The sequence below is a fragment of the Carcharhinus amblyrhynchos genome, chromosome 14 (genome assembly GCF_965287045.1).
Source record: "Carcharhinus amblyrhynchos chromosome 14, sCarAmb.v2.hapA, whole genome shotgun sequence".
NCBI lineage: Eukaryota > Metazoa > Chordata > Chondrichthyes > Carcharhiniformes > Carcharhinidae > Carcharhinus > Carcharhinus amblyrhynchos.
Genome location: NC_137337.1, coordinates 49685583 through 49705750, shown reverse-complemented (window position 1 = coordinate 49705750; position 20168 = coordinate 49685583). Strand labels below are relative to the sequence as shown.

At 43.3% G+C, this 20168-nt stretch overlaps 1 protein-coding gene across 1 annotated transcript in view; it reads right to left on the bottom strand.

Moving 5' to 3' along the window:
* The window catches only part of ttc6 (tetratricopeptide repeat domain 6), a 268411-nt gene that overhangs the window by 51049 nt on the left and 197194 nt on the right, over window positions 1-20168 (bottom strand). Inside the window, exons 25-28 of the mRNA XM_080201905.1 lie at window positions 16033-16146; window positions 9178-9297; window positions 1860-1933; window positions 754-896 (exon numbers count right to left, since the gene is read on the bottom strand). Of these exons, the coding sequence (XP_080058031.1) occupies window positions 754-896; window positions 1860-1933; window positions 9178-9297; window positions 16033-16146 (451 nt within the window). The remainder of the gene's footprint in view (window positions 1-753; window positions 897-1859; window positions 1934-9177; window positions 9298-16032; window positions 16147-20168) is intronic.

Below are 20168 nucleotides of genomic sequence, written 5' to 3'. Positions count from 1 at the left end.
TGATGCTGCTATGTCCCACAATATTGGCTGGCCCAGGAATTGCTTTCCCTGGGCTGGAGTGTCTGTGTTTTTGCTTAACTAGCTGAAATATGGGTTGGCCTCTGCACCACAGTTTATTTTCCCCTCTTAAAATGGTTCTGTGTGCTTTATGGATTGCCTTTTCCAGGGTCAGCAAGTGTTTTGTCCACTACTTTTGCCATTATTCTGTCTCTGTGTTTAGATTAGAAGTCTCTGCATTTGCAACCTTCTGTCACCCAGTACAGATCATTAACAAATGAATTTACAGATTCTCCAGGCTGCTGGACTTGATGTTTAAAATATTAAATTTAACAAGCAACAGATTAGTACGTCTTCAAACTTAGCCTGGGGTAATGCTGTCTGCAATCAGGCCTGAGTAAAACAGTATGTTAACCTGCTCTGCTTCAGATTTATTTTTTGTCTAAACCAGAAATGATGCTGTATCTTGGGGAGCTTTTTCTCTAGTCCCAGTTACGCGACGGATCTGGGCTTTGGATTAGTCCAAGTTGATCTGGAAGTGTGGAATTCTGATCCAGGAATGTTGAGGGGTAGGAAGGACATTAAAGGCATACCCTCAGCATAGCATCTGCTGGCAAAGAAGGAACGACATTGAGTTGGTCGAGAACTAATCTCTCAGGAGACTGCAATCCTCCAAGAAGATGGTCCCAGACATTGATGTTCTCATCAAAGCCTTCACACTTTTTTCTGGGTTGCTTGCTATGCCTTACTAGTGGCCTTCAAAGTACCAGTGGCCCTGTATCTCTCCGCTTCCAAAGCAGTGCTGCTGGGGCAAGAGGGCTTCTGGTCCGTAGATCAGCTGGTAGTTCTCAGAGGCATTGCGTGTGTCCGCCCCATTCAGCTTGTGGGTCCCAGAAAACCTTTGCAGCCCATGAGAATCAGAATATGCCCTTTAATTATCTCTCTTTGACAATGTTAATTGGCCTTCATAATGGCTTGAAGGGGTCTGCCCTTCTCCTGATCTGATAAAACAGAAAAGGCTGTTGGGAAACCAGCATCCCAGTGGCTATTTTCATTTTCCCCTGCCTCCATTTACACTCTGGAATCTGAAAGTTCAATCCTACATGTCTAAATTAATTACAATATCATTAAGAGCTTCTCACAGGTCCAACATACACAATGGTCTGTATTTTATAATGTTCTGTTCCCCCTGGCAAGTTTTGAGGTGGGCAGGACAGGTGGAGTGGGGAGGGGGAGATGTGAAATTGCATGGACGGGATTCCCGCTGGGATCCTGACCACCCTGATGTGTAGGAATTTTATGTTTTTATGGTGGGGCATGCAGAGCCTTGGATGGGAAGTCTGCCCTTGTCCCAATTAAGGTCTTTGAGTGGCCATTAATGACTCCCACCATCCAAAAGATTCAGCCCAGTGGTTCAGCCCAAGACAGCCACTAGATTTATATTCTATAGTTGTATTGAAACATGAAATTGTTGGCCTTATAAATAAGGGTCCACTGGATTACAAGTGTGTTTGGTGGGAATGAGGTTTATGGGCTTCGAAAGGATTGGAGCAAGAACTTGAAGTGAACTAAATGCTTAGGATAAACTAATGCTGCATTCACCATTTTCACAGAATTTGGGAGTTCTTGCTACGCAAAATGCTTTGAGAAGAGTAAGTTCTATGATTCTCTCCTTCATCAGTATTCACCCTACTAGCAAAATATGCTATTTTTTTTCTATCCTTGGGGCGGAAGCTAATTTGCAAAATCTTGCTTCATTCTACAAGTTTAGACTATTTACTGACAATTTGCCTGATTTTCTAACCACTTAGGAAATCTCAGAAATTGCACAAACAGCTGTTATAAAGTAACTTAGAACTTACTTATGGCAGCAGATCGCCACGGCATGATGAATGTTAGCATTTTCTGGCTCTTCCACAATTGCTGCTTTAAAATCCTGTAAGTGGAAAAAGTGTAAAATCACACGATTAATGTTGTAGAAAGTTAACTGAATAAAATGCAAAAACGTATGATCATTCATTAAAATTTCCCATTGAGTAGTCTGCTACTTCCATTGGATAAACTTATTTGCTCTTCTGGTACAAATACTCTGGGATTATAGAAGTCCATATAAAAAATATTGTTATGATCTCTGTGGAGACTGATAACTTGTAAAAACAGATTTGTATTCCTAGTGACTACCTTTAAGGATTCGCACAGATTACATGTTTTACGACTTTTACTGTAATAAACTAAAATTAATAACGGCAAAACATGACCTCTAAAGTTTTAAAAAAAGCTTTCATTAATCTCTTATCATGACCAATAAATACATATTTATATTACAGCACACTTTCAGCAAAAGTGAGGTTTTTCAGGAAACAGCGGTTTACAACTTCCTGCTTTGCCAAGTCATACCCACTCCAGTGATTTAACTTCTCGGCCTTATCAGGATAAATTTTCCAATGTCCTTAGTTTGATGTGGGTTCCTGCTCTTCAATCAGCAGGTAAGCTTTCCCCACGATTCTGGGTGAAGGCTAAATTGACCAAAAAACACTATCACTTTGGCTGGCCAATTAAGTGCCGGCCAGGGTGAAATATACTTGGATAGAAGCACTGTGAAGCCAGTGGAGCAGGAGCATGGCAGGCACTGCATCCAGCAGGGACCAGATGGAAGGTTTAATGACAGCTGTGTCAGATCAGAGCAGCACAGTGAGCACTCCAGATGGCAGCAGCACCAGGTGGATACACTGGTGGGAGATAATACCAGTGGCCACTGAAACCCCCCCTTCTCTTGCACCCTCCCGTTCCCCCACAGGTTTCTGAAGATTGCCTACACGCTCTCCTGGAAGCAGAGACTGCCAGGGGGGTCATACTTATATCACAAGATGGCAAAAGAAGGCCACCCTGCCAAACCATGGCAACTTAGGCAGAGGTTGCTGCTGAAGTCAGTAGGCATGATATATGCATTGCACATGGGTACAGCACCTGAAAACGGGAATTACCATCAGTGTTGTTGTTCTCATTGAGCACTCAGCAACCTTGTAAACCTCACTAGCAATGAAATAGATGCCTTAGAGCCAGAATGTGAACACAGAGGAAGGTCCTCAGATTTCAGAGAGGCAGGCACCTCCAAGGAAGGTAAGAGTCCAGTGGATACAAGCCGCACAGGCAGAAAGAGAAAAAAATGTAGTCATCTCATCCCTCATAAGGCCTTTTGAAGAAGAGTGATTCAACAATCATAAAGTCATATGATGCTATTCGAAACAGGTCACCTAGCATGGTCATTTGACTGCATGCCGAGTGACACAGGCTGATTGTTTTCCTTCCTCAGATGAAGCAACCAGACCCAGGACCCTCCATTGACGACAGATGCACCCCTATCACATTCTCTGTCCACCTCAATAACCAACACAGATGTGGGCATAGCACATTGACTCAGTTGGTAAGGCACAATGCTGAGGACATATCATGCTCCCCTGAGGAGCTGGTGCCCACAGTAACTGCATTCGGAGGATTGCTGGACACCAGGACCATGCTGAGCTGGAGGCAGATGATGAACCTCTGGATTTATCCATCAGGCAGTAAATGCTGCATATCCAGTGAGATGTACGGGGAGATCGGCAGATCATGGAGGAGTGCATATGGAGCATAAGCATTGCATTGACTGAATAAACTAGGCTTGTACTCATTAGAGTTTAGAAGAATGAGGGGAGATCTCATTGAGACATATAAGATGATGAATGGGATGGATAGGATAGAGGTGGAGAGGCTCTTCCTGCTCAGAAAGGACAGTAAGACTAGAGGGCACAGCCTCAAGATAAAGGGGGGGTGGTTTAGAACGGAGTTGAGGAGGAACTTCTTCACTCAAAGGGTGGTGAATCTCTGGAATTCTCTGCCCGTTGAAGTGGTGGAGGCTACCTCGCTAAATATATTTAAGACGCAGGTTGATAGGTTTTTGATAGGCAAGGGGATTAAGGGTTATGGGGAGAGGGCGGGAATGTGGAACTGAGCCATGACAGATCAGCCATGATCTTATTGAATGGCGGGGCAGGCTCGAGGGGCCTGAGAAGAGAGGGGGGGGGGGGCGGAGGCGGAGAGGAGGCGGGGGGGGGGGCGGGGGGCGGAGAGGAGGGGGGGGGGGGCGGAGAGGAGGGGGGGGGCGGAGAAGAGGGGGGGGGCGGAGAAGAGAGGGGGGGGGGGAGGAGAGAGAAGAGAGTGGTGGGGGGGGGGGGGAGAGAGAAGAGAGTGGTTGGGGGGGGGGGGGGAGAGAGAAGAGAGTGGTGGGGGGGGGGGGGGAGAGAGAAGAGAGTGGTGGGGGGGGGGGGGAGAGAGAAGAGAGTGGTGGGGGGGGGGGGGGAGAGAGAAGAGAGTGGTGGGGGGGGGGGGGGAGAGAGAAGAGAGTGGTGGGGGGGGGGGGGAGAGAGAAGAGAGTGGTGGGGGGGGGGGAGAGAGAAGAGAGTGGTGGGGGGGGGGGGGAGAGAGAAGAGAGTGGTGGGGGGGGGGGGAGAGAGAAGAGAGTGGTGGGGGGGGGGGGGGAGAGAGAAGAGAGTGGTGGGGGGGGGGGGGGGAGAGAAGAGAGTGGTGGGGGGGGGGGGAGAGAAGAGAGTGGTGGGGGGGGGGGGGAGAGAGAAGAGAGTGGTGGGGGGGGGGGGGGAGAGAGAAGAGAGTGGTGGGGGGGGGGGGAGAGAGAAGAGAGTGGTGGGGGGGGGGGGGGAGAGAGAAGAGAGTGGTGGGGGGGGGGGGGGAGAGGACCCAGATAAAGCACGATTAAGACACAGTGAACAGTTTTCACAGGTGACTTTAGTTATTTTCCTCAGTGCAATGTTTTGTTTCAATGTAACTGTATCAACAATTTATGTTTTGTTCTTTGACTGCATGTCTGTTACAAAGATAATTCAAAATTTTGTGTCAATGCCCTGATTGTTCTGTTTTCTACAGATGCAGGCAACATCAGTCTTTTGAAATGTATAACTGGGACAGAAATCTTTACAACAAAGATTGTGAGGCGACATTTGGGTCATGGCATTGTGTTGTCTTAAATGTTGGTGAAGGAGGCTGTGCCATTGGGCTCAGTAGGAAAGCAAGCCTTGGCAGCCTAGTTGAAAAAGCATTGAATCAAGATCTCCCAGATCTCCCAGATATCCCTGCCTCCCTGAAAGTTCTTCTCATGGCTAGCTCCTTGTCCTCACCCAGTGCCTACCCAGGCTGCCCATCAATGAATTCTTCATCAGAGGCATGTGCACTTGCTCCAGTAGTTTGGTCCAGTAGTTTGCCCCTTGCAGGAGTTATACTATGCAGAGTACAATACATGATTACTATGAGTAACACACTGGCAAATTTGCAGGGTCCCCTCAGAACAGCCCAGACACAGAACCTCATTTTAAGCAGACATAGTTCTCTTCACCACCACCTTTGTGGAGGCCTGACAGCAATTGTATCTGTTCTGTCTCCGTGGGTGCCTGGGCGGCATAACGAACCAACTTTATAAAGGATACTTCTTGTTACCCAGCAACCATTTACTGAGGTGAACTGGAGCTGCAAACAGCCTTGGCACTTGAGTGTCTCAGTACGTGGAAACGTCATGGGAGCTACCAGGGTGCATCGCATGGACTTGCAGAAACTGGGTCTTGTGGTTGCACACTCTCTGAACGTTCATGGAGTGTTACCATTTCCATTGACAAAGGTGCCCAGCTGCTGTCCTGATTGACACATAGGTGTAATGGTGGCACGCTGGATGTGGGGGAACCCTGCGATAGTCACAAAGCCTCTGGCTTGCTGAGCCTGGCTAGCTTGGTCCATCCCGAAATGGATGAAGTCATTACCCATCCGAATCAAATGTCAGTTGCCAGCTTTGTGGAGCTATGCACGGCTGACTGGGACACCCCATAAGGATGCAAGTCACATAAACCTTGATTAGGCCTCATCTGATGTATTGCACGTAGTTCTAGTAGCAGCACTACCAGAAGGATGGAAACTTTGCAGAGAGTGCAAAGAAATTTCACCAGGATGTTGTCTGGTCTCGAGGATGTTGACTATGAGGAGAGGTTGAATAAACTAGGATTGTTTTCACTAGAAGGATGGAGGCTGAGGGAAGAGCTGATAGAGGTCTACAAAATTATGACGCATAGACTGGGTGGACAGTCAGAAACTTTTTCGCAGGGTGGAAGTGTCAATTACAAGGGGGTAGAGGTTTGAGGCGTGAGGGGAAAAGTTTAAGGGAGATGTGCAGGTAAAGTTTTTCATGCAGAGAGTGGTGGGTGACTGGAACCCACTGCCAGAGGAGATGGTGGTAGCAGGTACTTCAGCAACATTTAAGAGGCATCTAGACGGGTACATGAATGGGGAGGGAACAGAGTGATATGGACTGAATAAGGGCAGAAGGTTTTGTTTTTAGTTTAGTTACTGCATCATGATTTGGGGGGCTTGAAGGGCCTGTTACTGTTCTGTACTTTTATTTGTTCTTGTTCTTGGATCACCCACTGACCCTGGAAAGATTTGGAGGTAAAGGCTATAGTGACTTTCAGAGCCATGGGCATTGGGTGTCTACCCACACAGTTGAAGGCTATCTTCAGCCCAATCATCTGACAAATGGAAGTGACTGTTTCCTTTGGGACTTGGAGCTTCCGGTGGCACTGAACCTCTGTCATGTTGAGGTAATTGGTCACTACCTGTATCCCCTAAATAATGGGTCTTCTACGGGCCCATCCTCCTTGCCCTCCCTGCTGGTTCTATACACCCTGTGCCTCCTTTGAGTGCGTCCACTTGACCTCTCTTTAGCCCAAGGTGGTGCCCCTGCTGCATAAACAATACCTGGGGCTGACCCATGCACTGTAGATGCCAATGGGTTGAAGTTCTTAGAAATATTACAAGGATTACATCCATATTACATCCATAAAATATGCAAAAACCTAACAAACCACTTAAAACAGTCATAAATCTCTAATCCTACACAAATCTCAAACTAACTCCTACCGACACACCATGCCTTTGGCCCTGCCTCATTTGTATCCAGCCTTTGGATGCCAAATCAGCAATAATAGTTGAGCACCTTCCAGTGTTGCCCATGTGCCAATCTAAAAATCACAATGGATAACTGTGATGATTTCAGCCAGGCTAATGAGGTTGGGTTGCTAGAGACTCATGCTCCCTATTTAAAGCAGGCGTGTCAGTCTCCCAGCCTGCATTCAGTAGGGAGCACCTGGAGAGCTGGCTGTGTACTGATGTTTGGTGTAAATAAAATAACTTGGTGACGGGACTTTCATATCCATGAAGTTATTACAGTAACACAAAATTCAGGTCAGTTGAACTTTTAATCCCTTTAACTGGCTGTTTAATTTCTGGTGGGCATGCAGCACTCACATCCGCTGACAAAAATATCGCATGATGTCCTCTCACGCTATTTCACACGCTTCCAGGTCAAGCAAGCATCCATCACGATGCATAAAATTCAGGTTCTAATGTCCTGCAACAACAAGAACATTTGCCTCTACTCTCCTGTGTAAAACCTAGCATGGTCCCTTCAATAATACATCTCCCAGGCTCCTCCTTTCCATGGTACCCAAAAAACACAGGTTTGTTTAAAAAAAATGTATTCATGACTCTCTTCACCACTCCTTTTGACCTTAAAGAGAGATTTCAGAACAATCATTTTATAAAACCTTACATTTGTAACAATATTTAATTTAATTTAATTTAGATATTGTTGTTGTCCTTGTTTTTAGGTTTACTCCATACAGCCCATCAGTGCTACAGTTAGCAAAGTCAACTGACTCTTTAGAGCACTAAAGCCAAGTTGGTTCCTCATAAATCTCTTAAAATAGCGAGTTTACTCTTCCTAGGTCATCTTAGTTCTATCTCAATTCATAGTTCCAAACCCTGCAAGAAATTCAGAAAATAATGTACAAATGAAAGCATTATCCACTTTGTGCTCTCAGCATCTTTGTCAGATTACACCGAGCTGGTTGGGTGTAATGTCTACACATGCAATTTGTTATAACAAAATCTCGACAGAGCACTGCAGTTCTAGATCTGTGAACCATGAAAATATTATGGGATGAAATTGAATAGTTTTTAGTTTGTTTATTAGTGTCACAAGTAGGCTTACATTAACACTGCAATGAAGTTACAGTAAAAATCCTCAGTCACCACACTCTAGCACCTGTTCGGGGAAACGGAGGGAGAATTTAGTATGGCCAATGCACCTAATCAGCACGTCTTTCGGAATAATGCTAACCTTCTAGGGTACTATGATCTATTTTGGGCTTCAGCCCTTTTTAAATTAATCCATTAAACTGCACGCAGGCAGCTCATCAGTGAAAAGAAGGTAAGTTTCCAACAGCAGGCCTAAGATAGATCCTGTGAAGCAATTGAAAGGGAGGGGGAAGGGGCAATCTGAAGTGCAGTTGTAAGGTAAACCTTGCCTCTCAATCAGAAAGGCGTCAAGCAAGAGCCAGAGTTGCTCTTCGGAACTGTTGTGGCAATATGTACAGTACTCTCAATCCATCCGGCTAATTCTTTAAAACGTAAAACTCTTTTGGTGGAGGTGGGTTCCAAAATATCAGTTAAGAATCACTGACTTGGCTACATGCAGATTTGATTATCTTGAACAGAAACAGCACAGAATATTCCTGACAGCACGCTTCAATCAGGGATCAGCAAACCAGCTCTCTAATTGTATATAAAGATAGTGTAACTCCTTTTTCAGGCATGGGCCCTTCATCCCAAAACCAATTTGGCAGAGAGCAAAAATGCACCATGTAACACACCGCCCATTTTATTGGCTGCTTAGGCTTCAAATTTCAAAACCTATTTGTACGGCGTGACCACTGCAGATTGAGACTTGCAAACCAATATTTTGCTGAAATCCTTAAGTTATTGTTTCATTGCATTGTTAATTAAGAAGCTAATTTGAAGGTTAAATATATTTATCTGTCTGAACACGGATTTAGGAAGAAACATCATTGAACTTTCACCTATTTCAAACATGTACCTGCAATTATTATCTTCCATAATTTAACATAAATTGTGCATTATGTGCTAAACGTACCAGAACTGCTCTGTCACATCCCATGATCAAAAACTGAATCCATGTCCATCTGAACACCTGACAGTGTACAATATACCACACCAATCACTTATTACTCTTCTTTTCTCATTATATTTATTTATCATTTTTGTTGTCTTGTTTGTTCTACTGACCTTAAATGCATTGTAGTAATCATCGATGCTCAGATATAACAGACCACGATTAATTAGTACTTTGAAATTCAATTTCTTTTGGCTGCCAAGGAGCAGCACTATTCCATAGTCTTTCAGTGCCTGAAACATATTACACAATGAATGAATTGGAATATAAATTTTCTTTGAAAACACAGACATGGCAAATCTAGTTGAAAATATTAGAAACATTTTTTAACAGGCATTTTATTTTAGTTGTTCAATCTTTTAACATGTCACCAACATTTGAAAGAAAACCTCTTAAATCGATTTGATTTTGTCACAAATCGATCACGTGTTCGTAGCATTCAAATATTCTAATGGAATAAATTATTAAGTTATTCACTATGGTGACAATATTTGTCATTCCAGAAACAGTATTTATCATAAATAGCATATACTCTTGCGTAAGAAACAGCCTATGACTTTTCATCTAAAATATCCATGCCTTGTGTAGCATTCGACCCAAGCTTTTGGAGATCACCAAATCCAAAAATTTCAGAAATAAAGTAGAATGGAGTTGTTAAGAATTCAGTTGCATTGTAAATGTATAAATACTAATGAAAATGAATAGTAGTAAATTAATGACTAAAACATGCTAAGTTTTGTTTTTATTCATTCAAGTTATTAAAGTAATCAGAATAATAATGAATAGGCGATCTTTAATGTTGTCAGCTTTTAGCTTGTTAGTAATTACTCTATTCAATTACTCTTCAGCCAGAAGGACTGAGTGGAGATTCATCTCGGTCTTGTACTATGGTCGCCAGCATCACAGATGTCAGTCTTCTGTCAATTCAATTCACTTCACGTGATATCAAGAAATGGCTGAAGACATGGATACTGTAAAGGCCATAGGCTGTGATAGTATTATGTTAATAGTACTGAAGACTTGTGCTCCAGAATTTGCCAAACTGTTCCAGTACAGCCACAACACTGGTATCTACCTGGCAATGTGGAAAATTGCCCAGGTATGTCTTGTACACAAAAAGCAGGACAAATCCAACCCAGCCAATTACTATCCCATCATCTGATTCTACTCTGAATCATTAGTAAAGTGATGGAAGGGCCATCAATGATGCTATCTAGCAGCAGTTGCTTAGCATTAAAAAGATCAGTTCGATTTATGACAGGGTCACTCTGCTCCTGAACTCATTACAGCCTTTGTTCAAAAATGGACAGAAGAATTGCTCTCCAGAAGTGAGGTGAGAGTGACTGCCCTTGACATCAAGGCAGCATTTGATCAAGGGCATCAAGGAATAAAACTGGAGTCAATGGGAATCAGAGGAAACTCTCCACTGGTTGGAGTGCATACCTAGAACAATGGAAGATGGTTGTGGTGGTTGTAGGTCAATCATCTTAGCTCTAGGGCATCACTGAAGGTATCCTCAGCCCAAACATCTTCAGCCGTTTCATCAATGACCTTCCTTCTATCATAAGGTTAGAAATGGGGATGCTCGCTGTTGATTGCATGATTGTTCACCATTTGCAATTCTCAGATATTGAAGCAATCCATATCGAAATACAGCAAAAACTGGACAATATCCAGACTTGGCTGACAAGAGGCAACTAACATTCACACCACACAAATGCCAGCCAATGACCATCTCCAAAAAGAGAGAATTTAACTATCACCCCTTGACATTCAATGGCTTTACTGTACTGAATATCCCAATATCAACATCCTGGAGATTACCACTGACCAAAAACCAAACTAGACTAACCATATAAATACTGAGCCTCTAACTTGCTCTTGTAGCCAAAGAACCTTGCAGTGAGTAATTCACACCTTGAATCCCCAAAGCCTATCCAAGGGTGGCACGGTAGCACAGTGGTTAGGGACCTGGATTCGATTCCTGGCTCGGGGCACTGTCTGTGTGGAGTTTGCACATTCTCCTTGTGTCTGCGTGGGTTTCCTCCAGGTGCTCCGGTTTCCTCCCACAGTCCAAAGATGTGCGGGTTAGGTTGATTGGCCATGCCAAAATTGCCCCTTAGTGTCCCGGGATGCGTAGGTTAGAGGGATTAGCGGGTAAAATATGTAGGGACGTGGGGGTAGGGCCTGGGTGGGATTGTGCTTGGTGCAGACCCGATGGCCCAAAGGGCCTTTTTCTGTACTGTACGGTTCTATGTTCTATCTATAAGGCACAAGTCAGGAGTGTGATGGAAACTCTCCATTTGCCTTGATCAGTGAAGAAGCTTGACACCATCCAGGACTAAGCAGTCCACTTTGCTATCCCTTCCAGAAACATTCGCTTCCTTTGTGTACTATCTGCTACGGACCAGATCAGAAACTTCTAGCTCTATTATGAAATTAGACTAGACCTCAACTATTTTTGATTTTTGGCATAAGTATGAACTCTAGGTGCAATTCTATTGATGCACTAGAAAGCTTTTATTAAAACAAACTTAATAACAAAAATAATTAGAATAACATTTACAAATTGAAATATTTAAATACGATAAGATACAATTCTCAACTGCTAGCTATCTCTATTAGTTCCAATTTAAGCTATAACCCCATGGACATAAACTCCCCTTCAAAATCAGTTAGCCAAAGATACAGGCTTCAGATGGTGAGGAGGATTGTCAGAGGATACAGCAGGATATAAATCAGCTGGAGACCCAAGCCAAAAGATGGCAGATGGAATTTAACCAGGACACATGTGAGGTCATGCGATTTGGAAGGTCTACTGCAGAAGGAAAGTATACAGTAAATGGTAGAGCCTTTAGATTGATTAGCGTACAGAAGGATCTAGGTGTGCAGATCCAAAGTTCCCTGAAGGTGGCAACTCCGGTGGACAAGGTGGTCAAGAAGACATATGGCATGCTGGCCTTATTTGATTGGGGCGTGGAGTATAGGAATTAGAAATCATGTTGCAGCTGTATAAGACTTTGGCGAGGCCACACTAACGGAAGGACATTGATGCATTGAAAGGGGTGCAGAAGAGATTTACCAGGATGTTGCCTGGTTTGGACGATATGGACTACGAAGAAAGGTTGAACAAACTTGAACTGTTTTCGTTGGAGCGTCGAGAGATGAGGGGGGATCTGATAGATATTTAAAAGATTATGACAAGCTTGGATAGAGTGGATAGTCAGAGTCTTTTTCCCAGGGTCGAAGGGTCAATTACTCGGGAGCATAAGTTGAAAGTCAGAGGGGGAAGTTTAAAAGAGATGTAAGGGGCAAGTGTTTCTCAAAGAGGGTGGTGAATGCCTGGAACGTGTTGCTGGAGGAAGTGGTGGAAGCAGATTCTCTAACAATGCATCTGGATAGATACATGTAAAGGCAAGAAATAGAGCTTATGGAACATGTAGAGATCTGTGTCAGTGCAGAGTTGGTTGGCCCTAGGGTCTGTTCCTGTGCTTACTGTTCTTTGCTTACTTGAGTACAAATACACCTCTTAAAGACACAGTGTCATCACATAACTACAAGGCATACTGCAGGGGCTCACCAAGGCTCCTTAGACAACACCTTCCAAGCCTATGAGTGCTACTATCTAGGACAAAGGCAGCAGATATCTGGGAACACCATCACCCGAAAGCTAGCTAAGCACTGGAGCTTATGCTATGCTTAAATAATGCTCGAGTAGCGTAGCGGGCAGGGAGACAACAGAAGAGAGCCTTTAGCGGGATTCATGACTAGTAATTGGCTGGTTGTGAGTGTCCCAGGCCCTTTTTTTTCCAGAGTATTGCATTTCAATTTGATTAGGGGGCCCGGGATGGTAGTCTAGGCCCTGGCACTGCCCACCATGCACCTTGGCACTGCCCACTGGGCAGAGCCAGAGAGGGTCAGGGCATACCACTGGGCTGGGGTGGGTGATCGGGGCGAACCATCAGGGAGGGTCAGGGTAGGCCACTTCGGGGCAGGCAAATCAGGTTGGGGGGGTAAATTGGAGCTGGGGGGATTGGGGCTGGCTATGAGGTGGTGGTGATCAGGGATGGCTGGGGGTGGGGTGGGGTGGGGTGGGGTGAGGAGGGGGGTGCGGTGTGTGCTCTGGTAGGCCAGCGATCAGGATGGGGGTGGTCAGGAGGCTGGCGATCAGGAGAGGGGAGGCCAGCAATTGAGGTAGGGGTTCAGGAGTGAACAGGAAGCCAGCGATCAGGAGGTGGCAATAGGGCGAGGGGTTAGTGCACATTTGCCTATCTCCTCACTGATAGATTGGCACATGCGCATTGGCTCACTCATCATCCTGTTTCCAGCTTCTTGGGTGGGAAGAAGCGTGAATCTCTCTGAGGCACTCTGCAATGCACAGAGTATTGGAGATTTGTTCAGGTAAGTACGCCCAAAAGACAGGAGGGAAGTACTCCAGTTTTCTCACCCATTGGCCGACACCATAGTTAAGAAAGCTCAACAATGTCTCTACTTTCTCAGAAGACTAAGGAAATTTGGCATGTCAGTTACGACTCTCACCAACTTTTACAGATGCACAATAGAAAACATTCTTTCTGGTTGTATCACAGCTTTCTTTGACTCCAGCTCTGCGCAAGACTGCAAGAAACTACAAAAACTCATGAATGTAGCCCAAACCATCACGCAAATCAGTCTCTTATCCACTGACTCTGTCTATACTTCCTGCTGCTTGGGCAAAGCAGCCAACATAATTAAGGACCCCATGCACCCTAGACATTCACTCTTCCACCTTCTTCTGTCAGGGAAAAAGATACAGAAGTCTGAGGTCACATACCAACCAACTCAAGAACAGCTTCTTCCCTGCTGCTGTCAGACTTTTGAATGGACTCTACGCCCTAGCTATGACTGTAACACTACATTCTGCACTCTCTCTGTTCCTTCTCTATGAACGGTATGTTTTGTCTGTATGTGCACAAGAAACAATACTTTTCACTGTATGTTAATACATGTGACAATAATAAATCAAATCAAATCTTAGTTTTCTTTGGGAGACAACTGGCCAGATTTCTATAGCGGAATAAAACATGCGCCTCTTCCCTTTTAAATAGAATTTTTAAAAATTATGAAGTAATAACAGTTAGTTATTTAATATTTCATAATAAGGCTGTACAGCTGTCTGCCAAACATGCCTGTCTGAAAAGTAAGAAAAAGTACTTATATCACTTCCTTAAAACAAACTGTAAATTGCAATTACAGGATTTGCATTTACATAGAAACAAAACCCTTAAGTTATATGTCACTTTAATTGCAAAAAAACCATAGTCCAAAAGTTCTTTTCAAAATCTTTTAAACTGAGAAGAAAGTAGACCTGGCTATTTACAGAAGTGGCTAAGTGGAGTTCATGATGGAAAATTTATGGGCTTGATTTTCACTGCCAGCGGAGGTGCAAATTGAGTTATGAAATGCTGAACTTAGATTTTTTTTATTGCAAATACAATTTTCCTCTGCTTTCCTGGCCCCATGGCATTTTCATGTGGGTTTTTTTGGTTCTTCCTCTCCCCACCCAACCTATTACAAATCATCATTCTGAGCATGGTGCAACACTCTGCCACCTTCAGTATATACAGGCGTCGATGCAGCTGCAACTGCAGCTTAAAATGCCTTTTTCCCCACATATACATGGCCAAGGGTGGGAAGAATCAGGATACATATAGTTACCAGAAATGTTCTTACGCTATGGCACTTCAAATGTTGGGAAACGTCCACGAGTGCAAAAGCTGAAGGAAGTGCTTGAGACACCAAGGAAAGGGCACTGGGTGCATCCAGTGAGAAAATATGTATGAGGATTGATGATGGCCAACTGAATGCAGTGGCCAGGTGATGGGTGAGACATTAAAAGACGTTTAACTGCATGGAAAGTCCAATATTCTGTAAATATATTGGAAACATTTAAGATTTTGTACATATAAAGGGTTCCGTTTCACTTAACAAATGTCGGTTATCTTATGTTACACAAAGTAATTCATCTAAACACCATTGTAACCCATCTAGTGCTGTAACCTTTAGCTCTTAGGCATTCCTATATAGCGCTGTCCTTTTTGCCTTGAACGAGGTGGGAGCAGGCTGCTCACTTCCCTAGCTATGTGGCTGTGAGAATTGTAATGGTCAGTCTTGTGTAGGGACGTGTCAGGGCCCTCCCCATGACTGCACACTACTTGCACCTCTGTGGGGGAAGCTGTCCTTGCTTGGACTCAGCTAGCAAATGGTGCTTCTGGCTGACTGTCCAAAGAATCAGAGGAGTGTTAGATTTCCTCAAAGTGCATGGATTCCTCAGTCTCCTGTTCTGATTTCTCACCTCTTTTGTAGTGTTCCACTAACTGGATCGTATGTGGCACTGGGACACAGCTGCCATCCCCTCAAGCCACCAATCTGCCACCTATCAGGTAGTCCTGTTTGGAGAACGTACCTTCTCTCCCAGTACTACTACAGAGCAAGTGTCACTGTGCAGGAGATATTGCACCTCTTACACAAGTGCTCTCGCATAGGTCTCACTATGATGCTGGCCATTGATTCTCACCATGTGCTCTCCAAACCATGACATGGCCAAAATCATGACGACAATTATTATGATCTTGTATTCAGAAAAGCTGTGCTTGAAAAGAGCCATTAAAATAATTGTGCATGTGACTTTCAAAACATGAGTCTCAACCTTCTACCCTCCCCTGTCACACTCATGCTTTTCCACATCACTCTTATCACATTCAACTTAACCAAAGAAGCTGTGGTTAGACCACAGAATGTAAATCATAATTGTGTGTAATTGTCAGCTTATTTATCAGTTTGAATTTTTGGCTTTATTTCATGACAAAATGGCTCTGGAAATTCAAAGTCTGTGATAAAATTAGATCTTCTCATTCCTTGCAATAATGGCCTGTTTAACTTACATTCCATTCACTCTCAGAAAATTCCCTTTTTTTTACTAACTGTACCTTTTGAAGATCATTTGCTTGCTGATAACAGACAGCTCTGTTAAAATAACTCCAGACACAGGTATCATCAATGTTTATTGCTGAAGTTAGATCCTCAATAGCCAAACGATATGCCTGCAATGGAAAAGAGATTTGCATTTGTCAAAGTGAAATGCTGGATAAAATAAGATGCTGTATTCCTTGTAAGTATAGAAAATAACATGAAATATCGTACATTTATCAAAATTGTAGTTAACTAACATTTAGCAGCCTCGAGAAATGCAATAGGTAAAACTCAATGACTCATATTTTATTCAAGCACACACAAAACTTATCCTTGGTTGGTCAAATGGAGATTTCTTCTAATAGAGGGTCTTTTCCAAAATGGTGTCCTTTTTTTAATGGGTCAGGTTAGAAACTCCAAAGTACTTTATGGAGACCGCCCGAACCATAAGTTTTATATCTTGAATTTGACTAGGATGAGCGTGATATGTTTCACTTCAGGTATGATTCAACAACTCACAATGTTTATTTAAGAATATAGTTTCATGTATAGAAAGAAAATTAGTAATACCTTTTATCAATTACAAACAAAAAAGAAAAACAACCACAATAATGTATTAACCCTTAATTATTAAAGCTGTCCCAACAAAACAAAACCTTTCACAGACAAAACCCTTTTAATAGGCTTAATACAGCATAGATTAAATCTCACTTGACTGGAGGTTTGTCTTTTCGAAGGCAGCACTTTTCTTCCGGAAGGCAAAATGCTGCCATGAGATAAGAAACAGAATTTCCAAATAGAACAGGGAGACAGAGACTTCAGCTTCTTTCTTGATTGATGCCCCTGCTAAAACTAAAAACTAAACTGCAGCCTCAGAACTCACAAAATTGAAATCTTACACTCACTGGAAAGAAAGAAACTGTCCAAAAGCATATGATCTTTTCTCCTAACAATGTAGGATTGTAAAAACTAATTCCAGAATAAACACAGACAACCCCATTTAAGTCACTTAAGAAGCAAGAAAAGACAATTCTAGTCAAGTCAGCAATAATGACATCACTAAAATTGTGAGCTAAGAAACCACTGAAACTTTCTTAAAGGGACACTGACATCACACTCAACAGAGAATTAATGAATGACATGTGTGAACAGAAAAGTTCATCAATAAATAAGATTCAAGGATTGGAGGGAGGCACATCATTTTAATGCCAATAGCCTCCTTGCCAGTCAGCTGCCATGGTCCTGGCAAGTGGTTGACAGCAAATTAGGTCAATTATTTTCATGTAAGGAAGCTTATAATGCCCTGTTCCCATGTCAACTGGGATTTTCAGTCAGCAATACAGGTTGCCCATGTTGGCCTGAACATTTATTGCTATATAACATCAGATTCAAGTCACATATTTTGCATCGAAGTGTGGAATTATCATAACTATTATTTGATTCAAATTTAGATGCAAATTCAGGGATCATTAGTACATTAAGTTTTAGGGCGCTCATTTCCTCCATTAAACAAGAAGATTCCAAGAACAATATTAAAGTAATTTGATCACTAAAATCTGGCAGTGAATGTAAAGTATGTATGTTAATTTAAAAATCTGATGTGTACAATGTTAACCATTTGTGTGAGTTCTAACAATAGTAGCAGAAAGATTATTTCTTTTGTGCAGTAAATCCGTCAACAAGAATGTCCAAATTAATGTTGGCCTATGGAATAGCATATTATGACAGAAGTGTTTGTTATAACTTGTGCACTCCAATCTAACCAATTAACATTTTTAATACTAATAAAATTAAGACAAAAAGAGCCTTGTCATGCCCAATAAAATGTTTGCCATATCCATAAGTTTAAATATGAACTGTGCTTGTATGGCAGCTTCTGGAAATGCCTTTATTTATTTAAAAGTGGACATTGATGAACTGTTATTGGCCAAGAGGGCTGGTCATACAGCTTCAATACAGACTACCAGGTTCTCTAAAATTCCAAATTGAATCATGCTGGGCCCAGAAGGGAAAAAAAACTATTCGGATTAGTATTCTTATTTCTCCATTTTACTGTTTTCTCCTTCTGGAGTTGAGAGGGGTCTCCGCCTTTTCAATGGAAATGCCCAAATAACACTTGTTTGTGGAATTCATGCTTGCCATTGTTTGAAGTTTGATCTACAATGTAGAGTCAATGGATTTCTGGATTCTATTGGTGGGATCTTCCTGCCCTTCCTATTGGCGGGTTCTTCCAGTCCTGAAGGCCACCATACTCGGCAGGTTTCCCAGATAGGATCAGGCGAGCCATGCAAAATGCAGTAGGCACTGGCAGGACTAGATGATCCCGTCAGTGGCCAATGGCAAACCACCCATAAAATGCCACCAGGAGTTGGGGGGCAGAAAATCCCACCCAATGTCTCCAGGTTTTCGATGAAATAATAGAAAGTGATAAGTTATCCACATGTTACATGTGAAAGATCACCATCTAAATTCTATTGTATATCAATGGCTGTTGACCATGAAATTGAAACTGATTGACTGTTACTGGAATACCTCCAAATGTATATCAATGATCATTGACTATGGGCGGAATTTTCCCACTCTGCTCATTGCTGGTTTGGAGGCAGACAGATGCGGAGAATCTGGCAGAAACCAAAAAGTCGAAACTTGACTTCTTAAAATTGCACTGCAATTCTCCCAATGGAGGGTTAGTCTTTACACTGGCTGGTGGTGTGAATGCTATTTACATTAATCGTACCTCATGAATGCTCATTAATACAACTGCCTGCTGGAATCCTGTTGGCCTTTTTATTATTGCATCATGCACAAAATTACATCAGCCTGAAATCCAATTGATACACAGTGGCATCCACAAAGCTCCCTCAGTCCGCCAGAAAGTTTGAGGTAAGTGCAACAAGGCCTACCTTCTATAGTGTCGCACTGCTCCTGATGTGCTGCGTACCATTCTGCCAGAGCAGACAGGTTCCTGTCCTCAACCCAAATTCCAGAAGCGCAATGTGTAAGGAGTGCTGTGCAAGGAATCATGAGGAGGCAAGGGCTCAAAATGGCAGACAAAGGGGCAAGAGGGTAGAAAAAGAGCATGGACAAGAAAGGCAGACAGAAAACTATGGGGAGGAAGGCTGGACCTGACGAGACCACATGAAACACAGAGAAACATAGGAGCCTTAGTGATAGTGCATGTAGAGGAGGATGCACTTACACTGCGGAATATGGAGTGCGGGCTTGTTGGTATGACACATTAGGGATGGCTCGCATGAACACAAGAGGTTGGGACTGCAGACCTTACCTTCCCTTCATATTGGGTTGCCCCTTGCTCCAAGAAAGCATCATTTCCTGATTCCTCCATGCTGGGTTTGTGTTCAAACAGTACCTGAGTGGGTGCCTTCCTTGTTGGGAGTAATAAACTGGGTGGGAGGAAGCTACAACAGAGAGGCAATACTGAGGGTGACAGCTTTGGCAGATACTAGGCTGCAAGAGCAGTGTGGGGGTGTCGATGGTAGGGAGCTACCGTACACTGCCTCATGAGGCATAAAGACTTGGATGCGTGCGAATGCAGTGAAATCTAAAACCTTCACTTTGTCAATGGCCAGAAGGGATTACAGGACAGGAAGTTTAAATCATAAGAACATAAGAAATAGGAGCAGGAGTAGACCATCTAGCCCTTCGAGCCTGCCCCATCATTCAATAAGATCATGGCTGATCTGAAGTGGATCAGTTCCACTTTCCCGCTTTCTCCCCATAACCCTTAATTCCCTTGTCTATCAGAAATCTATCTACCCGTGACTTAAGTATATTCAACGAGGCAGCCTCCACCATTTCAATGGGCAGAGAATTCCAGAGATTCACCACCCTTCGAGTGAAGAAGTTCCTCCTCAACTCCGTTCTAAACTGCAGCTCCCCCCCTCCGCCCCACCTTATTTTAAGGCTGTGCTCTCTAGTTCTGTTTTCCTTTTGAAGCAGAAAAGTTTTCCTTTCTAAGCGGAAAGGAAATAAATCCATTTCTCTGCGAACTCTGACTGTCAGGTAGAGCAGGAAAATGCATACATTCTTCTTAAACAAGTCTGTTTCACTGAACAGCATTAAAGACCAGGAAGAATGAGACTGCCCTTGAGGAACTGCTTGAAAAGCAAACTGCGTATCTTTCAAAACACAG